We start from the raw sequence: 20,886 nt of genomic DNA, 5'->3' as shown, positions 1-20,886 counted from the left end.
GGCCATAAATTTAATTCAGACGAGGGCTGCAAAATTGATTTTGATAAATTACTTTAGACTAACCAAATAAATATATAAATTATAAAATAATAAATGAATAACAGGATAGAAGTTCAGGCAGCAACCAATAAATAGGCATCTGTGCCAATTACTGAAGATACTGATATTGACACGACCTTGTTTTGATAATTGCATCAACTCATCTTGTCTTTTATTATTTAAACAATGAAGTTATTACATTTCCCAAAATGTTCACATAAGCCGATTAAAAAAAGAAAAGACACGATGAGTTTGTACAATTATTAAAACATGTAGTGCCAATATCAATGGCTAAGATTTTTTTATCTGTTAATTGTAGTGGCCAACAGATTTTTGGCAACAGAGGTGAAATTTTCCTGAAAATTTTTCCTTGGAAAATTGTTTCCAAATGTTGGTAATTCTTTATTTAGGGAAAAAAAAATTCGCTAAAACTTTCTAGGCCATGTTCGGATTGCAGGAACTTTCTGAAAAAGTTTGGAAAGGAAATTTTTTTCTTAGTTTGATTTCAGGTCAGGTGATTCGCAATTGAAATTTTATTTATAGGCACCTTTAATTTACAAGATATACCTAAAATTTTTCATTTACCTCTAAATTTTGGAAATAAAAACTCTCCAGATTTCTCAAGAAATTTTTTTACTGCAATCCAAACAGGGCAGGTCTTTTGCTGGAAATGTTTTACTTGAAGTATTTTTTATCACAAGCTTTTTGTTAATGAGATATGGTGTGGGCGTAAAGTCAATTATTTTTCAAAAAAAATCATAGGATGATCTAAACCATTCATTTGTCCGGCCGCAACGTAAATAGGATGTACCCTGAAAAACATTTCCATTGGATGATCCTAACCCTCTGATCTATAGAGTAACCGAATAAAAAGAAGACATACCTGATAGAAACTAAATAGGAAGAAATATAGGCTATATATAAGAAGACATACCTGATAGAACTAAATAGGAAGAACACCTTTCAATCTTCAACCTTCTAAGTGACCATCACCACTGCATGTAAAGTGGGAAAAAATTCCAAGATAGAATCCTTGTCAGTAGATAAACATAACCAGATTGCACCAAACAACTTACTTGTGAACAATAAATGTCCGGCATTGAGGCAAGATGCCTCGGCAAAGGCCACTGGCCACGCCAAAAGGGTCATCTGAGCAGTAGCCAGTCTTGGACTCATATTTAAGGAGGAAGGCTTCATGTTAAGTCAGAGATGTCAGAGATCGCTAATTAACAAGAAAAACAGAAGGGTAAATGACCGGATTCTGAAGACCCATCTCCATTTTCTTCCCTCTTGATGGTGAAGAAGAGATGCTAATTCTCAACAGAACTATATTAAGGAAAATACACGCAAAAAAAAAGGCAGCAAGAAAAAGCTAAAGCTAAGTAGAAGCATACCCAAGAACCCATGATTTTCAACGAGAATGGAATTTCAAAAACATGTAATAGAAATTGTTTCAATGTGTACTTTCAGGAGAATTATGTATCCGACTCGAATTTAACCTACACTCAATTGACTCTGGCATAAAAGCCACACATGCCTGAGAAGAACCATTGGCACAAACAACATCACCAGTAATGTTATCAGCTTGTTGTTCCTTAGCATCAGCAGAAAGATTGTCTTTCGAATCGCCACTGCTACTTTCGATTTCCTCATTACTAGGTGAACAGGTACCCTGTATAGCAGGATTACGGGAATCTTCAACATGCCCTAATTTCTCTGTATCAGAAGCTTGGGATGCATTCTCCACTTCTGACCTGCGAAATGAAGGAAAAGGAGTCTTCGCTTTCTTTTCTTCCTTCTGCTTCTTATAAAGGGCCATGGCTCTCTGCATTTTGAAACCATGAAAGTAGGAAGGTAAAGAAGAATTACCAATAAGCAATTTTTATCTTAAAACCAATAAAACATTCGATGAATGGGTAGATATAACAATTCACACAGTACCATCTTCCTCTGCAATACACTAAACACTGCACATATAATATAATGTTCAAAGTTCAAGCAAATAATCAATTGCAAAAGTTAGCTGCCTATCAATACAATATGTAAAAGTGATAAAAAGAGTTTTTATATTAATCATATTTTTTCTTGAAAAAATGAGCGGGGAAAAGTATAAGTGGGATCAACTTCTCCAATGATCCAAACCATTTATCTGTTAGGCCTTGCAATGGGTGGGCCATACACCACAACCCATTCTCATATTGTGTGGAGGTTTTCCTAATGAACGTATTCCGTGTTCAATTTGTGGAGGTTTTCCTAATGACCGTCCATTTAACGACCACAAGTTGGAGGGTTAGAATCACCTAAATCCTCAGGCACAATTAAGCGAATTCCAGGGATTGGTTAAGTAGTGGGATGGCAGCAGCTACAAAATTGGCTATCAAGAGGAAAGGAAATATAAGATAGATTAGCAGGGGCTGCTCTTGGAAGGAGGCTGAGAGAGAGGGGAAAGGGAAGGACCTCCGGCTACAGACTGTAGCATGTGCTGGCTGACAACTAGATAGGGGTATAGAACAAGGGGTGAAGGAAATAGGGGGAAAGAGGAGCAGGTGTAGGGAAGGATATCGGCTGCAAGGAAAAGCAGAAACCTGCAGGCCTACAGCTGGAAGAGGGAAAAACAGCAAAGGGAGGAGAAAATAAGAGAGTGAAAAGGGTAGAGAGGAAAATAAAGAGGAGGAGGAGAAGGGAGGAAGGGGATTAGGGAAAGAGGCGAAGAAACCAAGCTTGCGGCTGCCTCTGGTTTTTTCTTTCTTTTTTTTTTGGGTGGGGTGGGGATGCTTATGCTCTTTAGGCTCTCCATTGCTTTTATATATAAAGGCTGAGATTTTAAGTGGCGAGCTATATGAGGCCACCGATAGTATAAAGGCAAACCACTTAAGTAGGGCCATGTGGACCATGGCATGGGTTAGGGCAAGTGGGTGATAAGCCAAAAGATGAGGTGTGGGCCCCGAGGTGACGTTGACACTCCCCACATCTATGATAGCAACATGGAAAAAATAGAAACAGATCTGAAAAGAAAGTGGTTCAAAAAAAGAAACTATCCTAAAATAGAAACTCTCATGGATGGATCACATCAACATCCAACATCAACATCCAAGAAGTCTGGCAAACTGTCTAGTTTCCTCTTCACTGATATGAATGCCCATAATCTCACATTTGTTGAAATTAGATTGTTGCCGAGTGGCCAGATCGTAACACTGGGTAACAGCCACAATATCCTTGATCTTGTTCACCTCTGTACAATGTCCGTGATCATGTTCGCCAACGCACATATTGTCAGCAAAATTGGAGGTGAATGATATCCATCCATTGATTTCCCACTCTGAGGCACTCAATTAGACCGCATCTATTAGTCTTTTCGATCATCCTGCTCAAAGCATTATGAACTACTGTGATGAGGAAAGGGGGCATCGGGTCTCCTTGGAGGAGTCCACGAGATGTTATGAAAAAAAACGAATGGAGAACAGTTAATTACGATACAGCACCAGGCATCCAAGTCTCGCAATCTGTTGCCAAATATCATTTGACCCAAGAGGACAAACCCACTCCACCCTGTCATAGGCTTTCTCCGTATGTAACTTGTACAATACTCCTCTTTTGTGATTTCAAGAATAAAGCTCGATTAACTCGTTGGTGATCAACCCCCCATAAAGTATTTGCCTGATTCGGATAAACGCATTCTGCAATATGACTTTACCTAAGACATGTTTAATCCTGTCAGCAAGAACTTTAGCCAGTAGGTTATACATACACCCTACCAGACTGATAGATGGAAATAAAAAATGCGATCCACCCCTTCCTTCTTGGGAATTAAGGATATGATAGTAGCACAAGTGCCTTTATCCAAAGGTAGTCCCCAATGAAATTCCTCAAACAGCTCCTTACGATCCCCTTTTACCGCTTCACAACACTGTGGGAAGAAAAACAAGCAGAATCCATCCGGTCATGGGAAATGATCGCTATCTAAAGCAAGCAGTCCTCTTTTGATTTCCTCCTCACTAAGTCAGCTTCTAGGAAGGCATTTTCACGCTGATCAATCTGCTGAAATTCAAACCCTTCCGGAATGGGCATAGGGATCCCCTTTGAGGAATAAAACTTTTGAAAGAAGCCCACTACTTATCATTCAAAAAAAAAAAAAAAGAAGCCCACTACTTCTTTTGTCAAAAACAATCACTTATTCATGAATTTTTGGTATGTATGCTTGTGAATTAATACACGAGGCCCTGAAAGCTTAAGATTGCATCACCCATATACTTGCTAGGAAGATGAAAAAGAGCAAATGAATGGCACAAGGAATGCCTGCCATATTTTAAAAGGGTCGGGCTAATTTCAGCTTTTCCATATGAATAAAAACTAAAAGAAAGTGAACATTTGGCACTACATTTTGTATTAGAAGACATCGAGGATAGATGATTGAAGAAGTGAGAACTTGAGATTCAAAATATCATGCTTAGTGTTCAAAGTTCAAACTTCAAAACCCGGAATAAATGTACCTGAAAAACAGCTTCTGTTGTTGCAGGGAAGAGTGAAGCCGCAAGCCTGTCATTGGAGCTCTTCCTGTCTACTTCTATCTCCTGACACACACAATGGTAGAACAAGCGGATGAATTGAAACAATCAGGAAATCTACAAACAAAAGCCCTCAAGATTCACACAAGAAATTAATGTTTTTTTTATACCTTTATATGTATGGATTTGGTAGCATGGCAATCACCAGTTGTATCTCCATCCATTTCCAATAAGCTCGTGCACTGTTTATACAACTCTGGATGGGCAAGATCTACCGAAATGTCAAGCTTAGATAGATAAAACTGACAAAACCGAGCAGTATTATCATGAGTAGGTAATTTAGACGGCTCAGGGGTCTTTTCGTGGACAATTTTTAGAGGAGCCTCAGAAGTGATTTTTTCTGTAGGGGTGATAGCATCAAATATTTTGTTTTCAATGCTTTCAGCTGGTAAAAGTTCAAGCTGGGGTCGATGGCTTGACTGTCCAGCCCAAGTTTCATCTGCTGCGGCACGTGTCAAATAGTCGTGCTTCTGTGGTGCTGGGAAATCCATATTCATGGTTCTATTTTGCCCCTTACATAAATCATTCATCTCCCACCCCCGGCTGCTCATCAAGTGTCTATTCTGATCCCAATCTGGCCTCCCAAAAACATGAGATTCATCTCCAAAGACACCACTGCTTCCATCCCATCCATGCAACTGAAATGGACGGCCATGATCAGAAAATCTGTCAGCATCATGCATGTGATAAACCCCAGAGTGATTCAATTCCATGGATGGCCTGACACCAAAAAACGGCGACGGAAACTGCTGCATGACCGAATGAAATCCACTGGGAGGTGGCCCATGTTGAAAAGGGATGAACCCATTTGCTACTGGTGGAGGCCAGTTTGGAATGCCCTTCCAAGCATTCCCCTGCCCTCTCCCCATGATGGAATCACCATTCCCTTTGTAACGATTGTTATACTTGCGGTCACCCACCTGAGCTCTGCTGTCTTCTTCTGATGAACCCAAGACTGAAGGGCTGTCAACCCCAAGCCTAAGAGGAGGTGGTGGTGGAAGAAGACTTGGTGAACTGCTGGAAAAGAGACCGGTTCTGTTAAAATTTGAAATGATGGGAGTTGATTCACCATTGAATGGTAGGGTTTGAGAAGAGTCATCTATCACAGTCTTCTCAAAAGGGAAATCCTGGCCTCTACTATCACTACTATTGTAGCCTCTAGCATCCTTACAGCCACCACTCTGTCGTCCCATTTCTTCACCATCAAAACTCCGCCTCACACCAGCTCTGTTTGAATATCTCTTGTCACCACTGGTTGATGAAGGGGATTTTTCAATTAAATGAATGGGTGACACCATGAGACGTGATTTTGGGGACCTTTCATATTGGGAAGCAGGAACAGTTTCCGCTGATAACTCCCCCACATGGGTATCATCCTTTTGTTTAGGCTTCTCCATGGAACGGGACTCGGAGACTCTCTCTGGAATGCCAAAAGCACTAGTGAGCTCTCTGGTAGATGTATTAGGCCGAAGTCTCTCCTCAGATATATCATTATATGGAGTTTCTGCTCGCTTTGACCCATGCCTGGAGACAAACAGCACAAATCATATGAATACAATGGTTACTTACAGATGTGTTCAATTTTTTGTGGTTATTGACTTAGTTACACCCAAAACTATTCATGAATGGACATTATGCCCAACTTGGACATTCTAATATCTGTAGAAAGTTTAGGGAAAATCTGTATCTTCAGGTCTCTCAAAACTTCACAATGTGAATAGTAAATACACATGCAGATGATTTCATTATTGCAACATAGGCAGCAAGTGCAGAAAACCAAAATTTGGTTAAAATATCTTCAATGCTTTGAACTCTAACAAGTAGTCTCTGCATGAAGTGGTAATAAAATATCCATACCAGATTCCCATCAAACATCAAATTTTAATGTCCATTATCTTCATGGAAATTGGGATTGACATGAAATTGTCAAACCTTGGAAAAAAAAAGTCCGTAAATAGTGTAGAGGTCAAGTGGCAGAAAATGCTGCATTTTTCTGCTACAATGATTCTATCTTATTCAATGTTTAAAAACACGGATGTGGCACGGAACGCGGCCGAAGAAAATCCTAGTCGACCAGGCACGGCGCGGTCGAGTACTCGATTGCCGCAGCTAAGAACTTGGTTGACGGGGTCATAACACGGGAGTCAAAGGAGTTTCTATTGACTCTGTAGGGCGAGACTCGGAACGCAGCGGCAAAATGCGGAATGTGGACAAGGTAAAAAGGAGTCGACTCGGGGGAGTCCACGATGATGTGGGGGAGTTTTAAAAATTAAAACTATGCTCTTATTCACTAACACTTGGTTACCAATGTTTGAAAACTCCATATCAATCCCAATTTCACTTGTGTAAAGTATTCTCGAGCCTCTAGGATAAATAGACACAAGTATGTCAAAATTTGTGAATGCTGCAAGAGAGAATGGTGGCGACCGAAACTGAAATTTAAAACCCTGCTATCTCCAAACATGTTGGAACTTCACTAGGTGTCCCTCAACACAATCCAATATCTTAACAATAGCTTCGTCAAATGTCCACAGTATGATTCCAGGTTTGGCAAAATAGAACAATATCAAAATAAAGCTTATTTTTTATGGTTGATCCTTGGGGAATTAGAGGATTGCTGGAGCCTTTAGAGATAATCAAGGTGACATTCTTTTATCGTATTCGGGCCTGACTGCCATAGCAGAATATAATGAAGTCGAGATTATAGCATGCCTTATCAGCATTCATTTATTCAAGAAGAATCTTGACAGTCAGCTATCGATGCAGGAGACTCAAAGAATGCAGATGGTTGGGAAAGAGGGGAGTACAGAAATCCGTGGAGATTTGATAATATCATTAAAGAGATTATTGATTTTGTTAGAGGCCTGGGAGTTTCCTTCAGCTATAATCCAATAGCTTCAAATGACTTGGCTGGCACCGTTGCAGAAATAGGGGCCAAAATCCTAGAGTTTCTAATGAATTAGCAAGCACTGTTGCAGAAAAGGGCCCTGCAGTCATGTAATGTATACCGCTGTAAATGGACAAGCTCCATCCTGGTTTTTGTTTTCTTTTATCAATAAATTCAGTTACTGTTTCAAAAAATTGTTACAGAAAATGGACTTGACCCAGAACTCCCTTTACATGCCCTGGGAAGTTGATTTGGCCAACTTGGAAAAGAAATTAAGAGCATAAAACAAGTCAGTGGATTTGCTTAAAAAGGAACTGTGTAAAAAAACAGGAAAATGGCTGAGCAGAGAATTGAATTTAAATGAAGCGCAGAATTAGTAGAAGAAAATCAAGGACAAATAGCCATGAGAGAGCTCTTGACAATAAAATAAAATCATATTATATTTGTTGTCTTGTGGATGACATGAACCCCCCCCCCCCCCCCCAACACCTGCGGTTCTTCTCCTGCCTCTCTTCTCTCCCCATGCCTCTAGGTTTAGCTTATAAAATCCAGGTTTTAGCCTGTAAAAATCATGATTTTACAAAATCCTGGATGATGAAATCCATGTATCCAAGCGGCCCCCCAAAGTCTTAATGGTTGACCGAGAACAATTTCTAATAAGTAATGATAGAATTTTCTGGAAATCAAAAGGAAGCCAAATCCAAATCTGACTAACCACATAGTTCTAAAAAACAAGTGCTCTACTCAAGGACAGATACCGTAAATAAATATGCCAGAAAGGAATTAAATTTCACCCCATCAAAGCAACTCTACATAAAGTCAAGAACGTTATGGGGACATGGAACCTATGAAAGTGTGCTTTCCATATGAAAATGAATATAAAAGGGAAAAAAAGGTGAGTCAACCATCAAAAATAAAATGACCATGTACTTAAAGAGGCCAAGATAATATTCCTATTGTAATCTGTTAACTTACCAACTTCTCCAAAAGCTTAAGCTTTTGGAGAAAGGCGTTATTTATCTTTTATACTTTAACACTCCCCGCACGTGTGGCCCACTTGGCAAACACGTGGCACATGTGGTCCCACTTTGGGCCGACCATCGCATGTGGATTTTTGCTATCCGGGAGGTTTGAACTTGAGACCTTTAGCTCTGATACCATGTTAACTTACCAACTTCTCCAATAGCTTAAGCTTTTGGAGAAAGGCGTTATTATCTTTTATACTTTACATAATCCATTATGAATGAAGACAGTGGGATATGATCATTAAAAATTGAATTGTGGAAATAACTGTTGGAACAATGATTTCCTACATAATAAGTTTACTTAGCATCAATTGAAAATAAAGAATAAGAAAATACCTGTAATGATCTTTGACAGCATGAGCACTGCAGCTGGAGGATCTCTTCAATCGGCTACTGCTTGGCGTAGAATCAACAGCATCTGAATGGTGATAATGTGACTCAGATCTTCCTTTGTCAGAGGCGGAATCTACTTTACTGTTGCTCACTGCATTTTTCTCCACATCAGATCGTTGTTCCTTGGTACTTCGAGACCTAATATCACTGTGACTGTCATTATCATCACATGACCTTTTCTTTCCCCTGTTATCTTTTAATCTGGCGCCCTTTTCATCGGCATAGGGACTACCATCATGATCACTATCCTGAACCTTAGTTTTCTTATGACGGCTTTCTGAAGTCTTACTTTCATCCCTAAAATTCTTATTTTCAGACCTCGTGCTGGCTCGATCTCTTGAGGGTTTTTCATCTCTGTGCTTATCATCTTCGTATCTATGATCCCTGTCAAGATCTTTTCGGTACTTACGCCTTTCATCTTTATACCTTCCATCTACTTGCCTTTCATCTTTATATCTTCCATCTACTTGCCTTTCATCTTTATATCTTCCATCTATTTGCCTTCCATCTTTATATCTTCCATTTTTCAGGCGATCATCATCAGTGGAAGATAATCGCCTATTATCACCATCTCGAACATCCTCCTTCCATTTCTCCTTATCACCAGAGTCATCTCTTCTCCTCTTAATCCGTTTATCAAGTTCTTTCTCTAATTCGTGATTACGTAAGTCGTCTTGTATTTTGCAGTCTGTACACAAGGCAGTAATTGATGAAAATTGGAAGAGATACTCGGATGAGGAAAGCAAATGGCAAAGAAAGAATTCTTTCAACGTTATTATTGAACCAAATTCATAGCAAATAATGGTAATGGATCACATGACGTATTCCTGTAGCTTGAAATAGGAGGAGTTAATACGTTAAGTTTCATGAATATTTATAGGTTTGTCACACAAAGAGAAGTCACATAGCGCACCAGGCATCGTAACCACAAGAAAAAATAGCAGAAAAGCACATAAACATATATCAACGGATGAGTATATCTCAGACCCACATTGCTGCATGCTGTGAAACAACCAGTTACTCCAAAAGCTTAAGCTGTTGGAGAAGGTGTTATTAAATCTTTTATACTTTAACTCTCCCCCTCATGTGTGGCCCCTCTTTTTAGGTTTGGCCTATAATTTAAACTTGGAATTCACAAGTTACAATTGCCTTGAAGTGACCCTTTGTTTTATAGGACAGAAATTTTGATTGATGCTCATTTGCCTAGATAAATATCATTGTATCATCTGTAAATAGGAAATGGTACATGACAGGATTTCACATTCCAAGTCAATTCTTATAATGAATACCTCCTTATGTATATCCCCTCCTGAAAGTCAATAACATCCATAACAAGAACAAAAAGAAATGAAACGAGTGTCCCCTTTTCCAATGACTCGAGGAGCAGAATGAATCCTTCCTGATCCCTATTAATGAGATTTGACAACAAGATGTACCACCATATTCACCTTCTCCATTTAAAACTTAAAATCCAACATATCAGTAACCACTCAAAATAACCCTTTTTTTAATGGTAACCTTCTCCACTCACGATAACCTTTTCTGACCATCGCTTACCTTCAACCCTTATAGCAGTGTCAAAGTACCAAGTTGGCAGTCATTGATCCATCAAGGATATACACACCATTTACAAAGATGTTATTTGTTTGCGGCCGGCCACCAAAAAAGCCCACCACTGCTAATTAGGACAAGAACTCGGCCAATGTAAAAGGAAGTCGACTCAAGTGAGCCAATGATTGATACGGCCAACTTTTCATTAACTCGGGCAAGTCAAAGGAATTTTGATAGACTTGATAGTGAAAAACTCACACATGACACATACAAGGAGTCGGCCAGTTGGCCAACGTAAAAGGGAGTTGACTCGGATGAGTCACTGATTGACTTAGAGAGTTTTTCAACGAGGTTCTCATCCCATGATGCAAATTATGTGGTATAATATCAGGCTATAACCCTTCACAAGCCACACCGCTAATGATTTGCAACTGCTCTGAACATATCCTATTAAAGCACGAACATGGCAATTTTGAGTTTGATCCAATCCTTCTACATTGCTCTATTTGATGTAGAATCAAAGAGGCGAGTTGCTTTCTATATACAATTGTTCTTCGATTTATGGTCCCAGAGATCTTAACTCACTCGTTAAATATTACAATTTTGCAAAAAAAAAAACAGGTACCTTAATGAAGGAAAACATGATCAAGATGGTCGTAAAAAGGTACAAGGAAAAAAAAAAGAAACAAGATATACAAATATTCAAGGATATTAAGGCCCTTATTCAACTATAACAAAGTCAGCCTGTTTACACCACTTCAAGCTAGAAAGTTAGCCCACAAATTAGCATCTCTACCAATACCGCAAAATTACAATTGCAAGTTATAAATGAGGTCCAAAGATCTTACCTACAATCAAGGTTTTAAGTTTCTGTTTTGGTATGCGTTTCGGTCGCGATGGAATGGAAGCATGTTAGTTTCGGATGAAAATTTCAGTGGAAATCTTGTAAAATTGCAGAAACATATGTAAACATATGCAAATGATGAACACTTAACGATGAAAGTTTAGGAAGTGCCAGATCAAGAACAAATGCACACTCAAAAAGCATCACATAAAAATCACCCATAATCGTTTAAAAATAGCGAACACCTAGTGACATGCGTTGTCATGCATGTCTGGTAATTAAGTACATACCAGATTTCGCATGTAATTCATATAAATACATATGCATTATTTTATTTTATTTGTAAATTGTAGGCAATTTTATTGAAAAAAGACGGAGATGGTTAATACAGAAAGAAAAATAAACATAAAGAAAGAAGGAAAAGATGGAAGAAAGACGAAAGCGGGAAGGGAATCGAACAACGCCAAGGCTTCTTTCGAAACTCCTTCCCGAGCTAGGCGATCGGCCACCTTATTAGCGGATCTATGAACATGCTTGAAAACCATAGAAGAAAAACCCTTTATGCCGTTTATCTCATCAAAGAAATTGTCAAATCTCCAAAGGTTTTTGAGGGGGGCCTTAAGTCAACAGATGACATTAAGAGAGTCCCCTTCCACCAACACCGAGGCTAAGATATTTTTATCCAACAACTTAAATCATCGGTGAACCGCACGCACTTCCTCTTCTGTTGCATCAACAATACCAATGGGCCCGCAAAAGCCCAAATCACCTCTCTTCTTTCATCCCTTAGAACGCCTGCCAATACCCGAGGGACTAGGATTGCCAAGGGTTGACCCAACGAAGTTAAGGCACCCCATACTTGAGAAATCTTGAGTTTCACCTCAGAGCTCGAGCACACCTCCTTCCACCCATGCCGTAAGTCATAGGAAGAGATGAATCTAAAGGGAGGCAAGAGCCTCACCCAAGAGATAGTCAAGACCACTACTTTAACGTAAAGATAAAGGGGACTTTTGGCCATGGTTTTAAATTTCGACCGAAATCCGAAATAATTTTGGTCAACATTCCGAAACCGAAATCGCCGAAATGTAACAATTTCGGTCGAAATTCCGGAAGTTTCGGCCGAAATTTAAAACTATGCTTTTGGCTACCCCATCGAAGACTAAGAGTGCATTTGGTAACGATTCTGATTCTGTTTCTTGATTTTGATATTGATTCTTGATTCTGTTTTATATTCTGATTCTGTTTCTAAAAATCAGAATCACGTTTGGAATGACATAAAAAAATCAATTCACTGAAGGTAACAGTGGATAGTGATGAGAATCAACAAACATTTGGAAGCCTCATTCTCTTAACTGGGCAGAGTAGCTAAAAACCACAGCTAATTGGTATCATAAGCATCAAGAGTTGTCAGGTTGTGCAATGTGTTGAAAAAAACTGGATGGCAGTATCCCAAATGGCTATTAAACTAAATTTTCTTAGACAAGACTTGGCAATTAAAAGGCCTCAATTATCAACAGAGAAGTCACTTCTCATGTTTAATAAGCTTTGGATGACAAGTGCCATTTTGTATGCAACTGCCTGCTTAATAGCATATATAAGTTTCAAGAGCTAAGACGCATTGATGTAACTAGAAGCAAAATGTCTTGCTAGATGAGCTTGTTTTGTTGAAGCAAAACATCATTAGCTGGAACTTGTGTCCGTTCTTAAACAAGGAGACAAATCCAAGTTGGAAGGATTCGGATGGCTGGAGTAGGGTTCAGAACCATCATAACACAAGCAAAGCACCGTACAAAACCCTATAGCAGTGAAGGCCGATTCCAACACGAATCTCGGTTATCTCCAAATCGTCTAACATTCGGAAACTCACAGGTTCAATTACTCAAGTTCAATCAAAAGAAATTACACTTCATTTCAAACCTTCGAGGTCATCAAATGCTCATTAAACACAGAGATTGGAAGGAAAAACTCGCAATCAGATGAATTTTGCAAAGGGGAAGATTTTCCCTTCTATAAAACCCCAACCTTTCTTCCCCCTTTTCAAACAATTCTCTAGTTTTCTTTTTCTTTTTTTTTATGGGTAAGCTGGGATTTGGCGGGGACCCCTACAAGTTTATGATTCTCTAGTTTTCGAGGAAGAGAAAATAGGGATTTCTTAAGGAGGAAGAAGGGTTGGTTATGGGTGTGGCTTTCAGCCCACCAAGCCTCGTTTAGGGTTCAGCGGTTCGCATCGGCCTGCTAGATAAATCCCAAGAGAGAGGAGGACTGCCCTGGAAGCTTCAGCCGTCGGGCTTTTTGGAGAAGACTGGTGGAGAAGACGATGGGTTTGGGAGAAAACATTGGCTTGATGTAGATGAAGAGAGTCTAAGAGACGGTTCTCAATATTAGAAACCCGATGCCCGAGTTTTCGATTCGTTTCATTCGGGCAACGTAAAATATTTGCTCCAATTTTATCGATTCTCGATCGAAATAGAAACCCAAAAAAACGGTTACCCTAAAATGCGCCAAACTCAATCTTTTGTTTTTTTTGTTTTAAAAATTCCAAAAAAACAGCAAAAACGTTTTTTAGAAACGTTGCCAAACACACCCTAACATTCCTTTCTTTCCAAAGGGCCCAAAATGGTAGCCAAAAATGCCATATTCCACAACATTTTCCCTTTTCTCTTCTAAGGAATCTTAGGCCAACCGAGAAATAAATCCAATACCCTTGCTGGGAACACCCAAGCAATGCCAAATCTGCATAATAATTTGCCCCCATATCTCACAGGTCATTTTACAATGGATGGAGATATGCTCCCCTGCCTCCCCTGCCTCTTAAGCATAAAGCATAGTGGTCAATGATCAAGATCTCGTGCTTTCTTAAGAAGTCAACAATCTAAATCCTCTCAAGAAGAGCTGCCCAACCAAAAGTACACACTCGCGGCGGCACTTGGATTGACCAAACTCTGGCTACTTTGGAAGATCCAGGATATATATATATATATATATATATAAAAAGGAAACTGTTGGTGAGCTAGCTTGCCCAATCACATGGGTCCCACATTTTGGGGAGTGATCAAAACCATTCATTTGCAAGGCCTTATCATAGATAGGGGGTGTGCCAAAAATCAGCTCCATAGGATCATCCTAACCCCTCCATTTGTGGAGGACAAAGATGGGGCAGATTTGTGTTTGTCCATTTTTGTCCTCCACAAATGGAGGGGTTAGGATGATCCTATGGAGCTGATTTTTGGTACACCCCCCATCTATGTAAGGGACTTTCAAATGAATGCTTTGGATCATCCTAACAAAGTGGGCCCCCATGTGATTGGGCAAGCTAGCTCACCATAAGTTTGGTAGTTTCCTCATATATATATGTGAGTTAAGTGAAGCTACACATACATGTAGCTAACTTAGCTACACCGACGGCTTAAAATACAGTGGGCCCACATTGTTTGGGTGATCCAAACCATTCATTTAATAGGCCCTCACATTGATAGGGTGTGCTCAAAAAATCAGCTCCATTGGATGATCCCAACCCTTCAAACTGTGGAGGCAAAAATGGACAGATTTGTGAAGGTTTTTACACGTCCATTTTTGCCTCCACAAATCGTAGGGTTGAGATGATCCTATGGAGCTGATTTTTTGGGCACACCCTATCTATGTGAGGGCCCATCAAATGAATGGTTTGCATCACCCAAACAATGTGGGGCCCACTGTATTTTAAGCCGTCGGTGTAGCTAAGTTAGCTACACATATGTGTAGCTACACTTTTCTCTCTCTCTCTCTCTCTCTCTCTCTCTCTCTCTCTCTCTCTCTCTCTCTCTCTCTCTCTCTCTATATATATATATATATATATATATATATATATATATATATAGGATTTGTTGGCGTCCATCACAGAAGGCATTTCGCGGATGGCATGTTGCATGTGAGGCAGCTACCTCATGAAAGAAGACAAAATCTGGGGAAAAGAAAATCTCCCACACTAATGGATTCGGGTCCATAACCATGGGTTCCAATGCACGAGATCTTGTAGCACTTACCAATAAGGCAAAGGACTTTATCTCCTGTGTTGTGGAAAGCTTTACAAAATGGATTGTGCGCTTCTAAGCAAGAACGGATCTTAGCCAGACGTTGACCGGCCGCGCGGGACTATCGTTCCTTGAATGCTTGGCACTCTGGGCATTGGTTTCTCGATCGTATATCACACTTGAAGTGACGCAATCAATTACGCCTCCTCGAAGTCTGGCATCTTTAGAACAGGGGCAGAGTCAAACAGCTCCTCGAAGCACCACTTTTGCATTGGAGCTAAAAAGCCCTTCTCACATGTAACAAGCAACAGGTCATCCACGAAATGCCTTCTGCGATGGATGCCAGCAAATCCCATATATATATATAAGAAAACGGTTTCTGCACACAAGTGTAGATGAGTTATCTACACACTAGCTTAAAACACAGTGGAGGGCATATTGTTTGGGTGATCCAAACCATTCATTTGATTGGCCCTCACATAGATAGGGTGTCCACAAAAATCAGCTCCATAGGATCATCCCAACCCTACGATTTGTGGAGGTAAAATGGACATGCATAAACCTTCATAAATCTGTCCATTTTTTGCCTCCACGGTTCGAAGGGTTAGGATGATCCTATGAAGCTGATTTTTTGGGCACATCCTATCTATGTGAGGGCCCATCAAATGAATGCTTTAGATCACCCAAACAATGTGGGCCCCCACTGTATTTTAAGCTAGCGTGTAGATAACTTATCTACACTAGTGTGTAGAAACCGCTCTCTCTCTCTCTCTCTCTCTCTCTCTCTCTCTCTCTATATATATATATATATATATATATATATATATATATATATATATACATACTAGTAAAAATCCCCGTGCGATGCACGGGCCGACAAAGAACTGTACGGACCACATCCTAGGTTGATCCAAACCGTCCATGTGATGGAACACAACATCAATAGGTTGTGCCCGTAAAATCATTTCCATTGGCTGATCCTTGCCCTCCAATCTATAGAGGTTTCCATAATTAAGAAAGCATAAAGGAGGGGGGTAGGATTGAAATTATGTGCCTTTAATGGGTGCCTTTGTTAAAAAGCATAAAGGAGGGGGTAGGATTGAAAATATGTGGGTTGAATGGGTTTAAAAAAGTCAAAAAAAGTGACGTGTAATTCTCATAGAATTTTAGGAGAAATTCAAATAATTCTCTCCTTTTCTCTTCTGCTATATATATATAAACCCGTGCGATGCACGGGCCAACAAAGAACTGTACGGACCACATCACAAGTTGATCCAAACCGTCCATGTGATGGAACACAACATAAATAGGTTGTGCCCCAAAAATCATTTCCATAGCCTGATCCTAGCCTTCCAATCTTATAGAGGTTTCCATAATATGTTGTTCCTCTTAAATCGGATGGTTAAGATCACCCCATAGATTTTTTTATTAAAAAAGCATAAAGGAGGGGGGTAGGATTGAAATTATGTGGCTTTAATGGGTGCCTTTGTTAAAAAGCATAAAGGAGGGGGTAGGATTGAAAATATGTGTGTTGAATGGGTGACTTTGTTAAAAAAAAGTAAAAAAAAGTGATGTGTAATTCCACAAAAAATTCTCTTATTTTCTCTTCTACTATATAGTATTAGATATATATAAATCACATGTCACATATAATGCATAGAAGACCCCAACTAGTTTGGGACAAAGGCTTAGTTGAGTTGAGTTGAGTTGAGTTGAGTATTAACATATAACGCATGTGTAATATAATTATGTAAGTATACAACACATACTGGTGTAGTCTACCACTAATAAGGTTTTGGTTTCGACATGTGTTTTGGCTTCAGTATGTGTTTCGGTGGGGATGAAAATGAAAACATTCAAGTCATTTCGTGTTGGATTCGATAGAAATTTAAAGTAATGCCTACAATCACACTTGCTAGTCTTTGGGTGTCTCTTGCCTAAGTTTCATCCTCATTATAGCATTCGAAGTCTCCCGCTACCATGGATCGACCAACAAACGATGATACGCGCAACTTAAACCCTTTACTTAATGCAATCACATCTGCTTCAATAGTCCTTCACACTGCTAGTCCAAATAAAATCCAACCTAACAAAACCTGATGATCCCTTACAATACCTCCAATGCATACCATTACTAGGCCCCCAATGTTTGAACCATCAAATTTCAGTTTGACGACCTAGAGAAGAGTCACGAGGAATCATTGTACTAGGAATCTCAAAGCTAGACAAATGGAAACTAAACGGCCTTTGCAAGTCGGAAATCAAAACCCAGTGGAACGACTCAACAAAAGCAGACGACAAGCTAACACTATTAAAGATTATAACTCTCAATGAGGCAAGGATTTTATTTTTTCCTTCGAAAATTCTTTTCATGTATTCTTTCCATATTGTTCGCAAAGTTGCAAGAACGCTCAATTTCCTGAGAGTTGCGCCCTTGCACTCTTCTTGTGTGGGAAATACCTTACTGTCTCAACACATGAGATGAGCCACAAATCTAATTTGCAATAATCCACAGATGGCACAACTTCAACGTCACAATAGGGTCTCAAAAATAACAATTCCAAGAAGAGCAACCAGGCTTTGTGTTCTAACTATTCCTTCAATCCATCCTTTATTGTCAACAAAACAACTACAATATTTGATAATTCTTGGATTACACGCAAATCATTTAGGGCCTGTTTTGATACCTCATGTATTGTATTTGGATTTGGAATTGAGTTTTGAATACAAATAAATAGATCCGGCAGCTCATGTTGAGGGAGAGAGAGAGGGGAGGGGGTACTTCCTATTGGCGGGGAGAGGTTGAGGAGCAAAGAGGGTGAAGGAAACTGCCAAATCTGTGGATTTCCAATTTCTTATTTGCACAGCTTATTTAGAAATCTGTTTTTTTTCACTGTCAGTTGCTGAATTGGAAATCCAAGAATTTGATCGGATCCAAATTACAATGCAAAAAGGGCTGCAAATGTGAGAAATCCAAATCAAAATCTTCTCTGGATCCAAACGGGCCCTTAATTGTATAAGATTACCAATTAGAAGGTTCATGAAAGTTATTTTGGACCACAAATAAAACATCCATAATAATTCAAAATAAACAACATGTCGATGACAAAAAGAAAACAAAAGCAAATAATTGAAGCAATCAGTTACCTTACCAGTAATTTCTACTTCCCGCTTCGCAACATGCTCTTCTTCAAGATCACCCATTTGGGTTTCTTTCTTCATATTCGATTCTCTAACTCCAGTCGCTACTGTCACAGCATCAACAGACCTTTCGCGCACGGCTTCTGGAACCTTCTTATCCCTCCCAATTTCTCTCTCCTTGTCCTTCGCATCCTTATTTTGATGTGTCGCTTTCCTACTTAAGTCCTTGACACTCCCCTTCTTAGGCTCCAAGTCCTCATCTTTCCTTTCACTCAAACTCTCATTTCTTCTACTAGACCAGCTCTTCGTTTCAACAGATGTCGAATCATTTGGCCTCGGCCCTCTCTCCGAATCAGATCCCAAAACCTCTCCTTTCGGCTCCTTTCCACCCTCAATTAGTCCATCACTACCGCCATTCCAACGATTATTAACAGATGAATCAGCGCGATCTTTCCCCTTTTTCGAAGAACCATACTCCCCAGACAAATCACCATTACACGGATCAAAAAGATCCTTCCCCTGTTGCGGATCAGACGGAGATTTCTTTTTCTCCATAGAAACCCTAATTCCTGAACTAACCACGCGTTCTTCACGAACCTTCTTATCTTTCAAGCTATGCTCTTCGTCAGAGTCCGTGTAGTCTTTCACATCCTTAGTGTTGTTCTTGTGCTGCTTGTGATAAGATTTGCGCCGAGAATTCCGCGGCATAACGAAGAATACAACGAAAGAGGGGAAAAAAAGGTTTCGAAACCCTAAATTCGAAGTTTCCAATCAGAAAATTAACAGAGCAGATCTTGATTCTAACCTTGGGGAGAGTACGAATCTAGCACGCCGGGATGATGCCGGAACGGCGATCGACCGGATTCCGATGGGATTTCCGGCGGAAATCTGATGCAGAAGCTACCGGAGAAAAAAAAGTGAAGGGATAGATCGCCCAAGAGAGAAAGAGAGAGAGAGACGAATATTGGGAATTTATAGAGAGCGAGAGAGAGATTGAATATTGAGAATTTGGAAGAGAGGGAGTTTGGGGGGGATTTGGAGGAGAAAACTTGTACGGTGTTTTTGTTTATCGAAATAAATGAGACCCGACGGCGTCCGTCGGTGAATCAGGATAATACATGACAAATTGACGAAACTACCCCTTTCATTTTTATATGCACCTGGGGTATTATGAATTATTCTGTGGCCCAAAAAACAGTTGAAAATATTTTTTCAGAGTTAGGAAGAAACCAAATTAGGGAGTAGCTCGGGAGGGCACGTAGGCTCTGTTCACTTGTTTTCCCGGGAAAGGAAAAGAAATTATTTCCCGGGATTCTGACGTGGCATTAGGAAAAGAAATCCAGGGAAACTGTGTAAGAAAAGGTTTCCCGCGCCTGTTCACGTGCGCAGGATCTATGCAGGAAAAAATTTCCCGAGAAACTGCTTGCCCACCTTTTATCACTAGTTTTCCCGGGAAAGCAAATCCGACCAAAATAATGGGATTTGGTTTCCCACACTAGTGAGAAAAGAGACATTTCCACGTCATTTTTGGCAATTCCATGTCATTATTTGACATATTCCACCCAGGCTTGTTATTTTATCAGGAAAGCAAGTGAACACCAGAATTATGTCTTGTCAAGGTCTTGTCAAGAAAAAATGAGTCTGTTTCCAGGGATTTGCTTTCCCGGGAACGCAAGTGAACAGAGCCGTAAGGAATTGTGGCCACATCTGTTATGCATTTTTTCAGCGGCTGATGTCTGCACTACCGAGTTTTGATAATAGAACTAGTAGCTTTGTTTCACACATATTTTTATTGGATGATGATATTATCTCAAATATTAAGAGATGATTAAAAGGTATTTGAAAAGTACAAAACAAAGTGAGTAGTGCCCTATTTTGATTGAAAGAATTTTGGTAAGAAAAAGAAAAACTTTTCCAAAATGTAAAGCTTCTCCATTGTTTGATTACAGGTGGAAAATGTGGCTTGAACCAATAAAGTTGAAGTTTTATTTGAAGGGACCTTTGATTTATAATGATATCCCAACAATTTGTCATTACCCTCTAAATTGTGGAAATACAAGATTTTCCTATGAAATTTTTTTCTTCTAAGTTTTTCTTGCAGTCCAAACAAGTTCTAGTTGGATTGCAAGAAAAACAATTCCCATGGGAAAAAAATTCTTGGCAAATTTTTTCCACTCTACAATTTAGAGGGAAATGATATGATTATGGTTAATTTGGAGGAATATTATCATTAATTGGATGTCCCTTTGAGTAAAAAATGATTAGGGTTGGTTCAAGTTCTTTTTTTTCGTAAGTATAAGAAAGTAAGAATAAATATTTTCCTTTCGAAGCTCTTCTATGAAATTTTTGCAATCCAAACATGACCTAAGATAAATAAAAATAAATAAGTAAATAGGGCGGTGATAAATCCCCAATACGATAAATTTTCCCT

General features: G+C 39.5%; 1 protein-coding gene across 1 annotated transcript; it reads right to left on the bottom strand.

Annotated features, from left to right (window-relative positions):
* Positions 1-1,447: 1,447 nt before the first annotated feature.
* LOC143890473 (uncharacterized) lies at positions 1,448-19,548 on the bottom strand. The gene is made up of 5 exons (XM_077395172.1): positions 18,467-19,548; positions 8,853-9,597; positions 4,715-6,128; positions 4,530-4,610; positions 1,448-1,864 (listed from the first exon to the last, which is right to left on the bottom strand). The coding sequence occupies exons 1-5, from the start codon at positions 19,161-19,163 to the stop codon at positions 1,493-1,495; spliced, it is 3,309 nt and encodes a 1,102-aa protein (XP_077251287.1). The 5' UTR covers positions 19,164-19,548; the 3' UTR covers positions 1,448-1,492.
* Positions 19,549-20,886: the final 1,338 nt, after the last annotated feature.

This window comes from Tasmannia lanceolata, unplaced genomic scaffold (assembly GCF_043159265.1).
Source record: "Tasmannia lanceolata isolate RefF3 unplaced genomic scaffold, GAP_Taslan_0.1 ptg000013l, whole genome shotgun sequence".
Lineage (NCBI taxonomy): Eukaryota > Viridiplantae > Streptophyta > Magnoliopsida > Canellales > Winteraceae > Tasmannia > Tasmannia lanceolata.
Note: the sequence above shows the minus strand (reverse complement) of the source record. Positions and strands in the feature narration are given on the sequence as shown.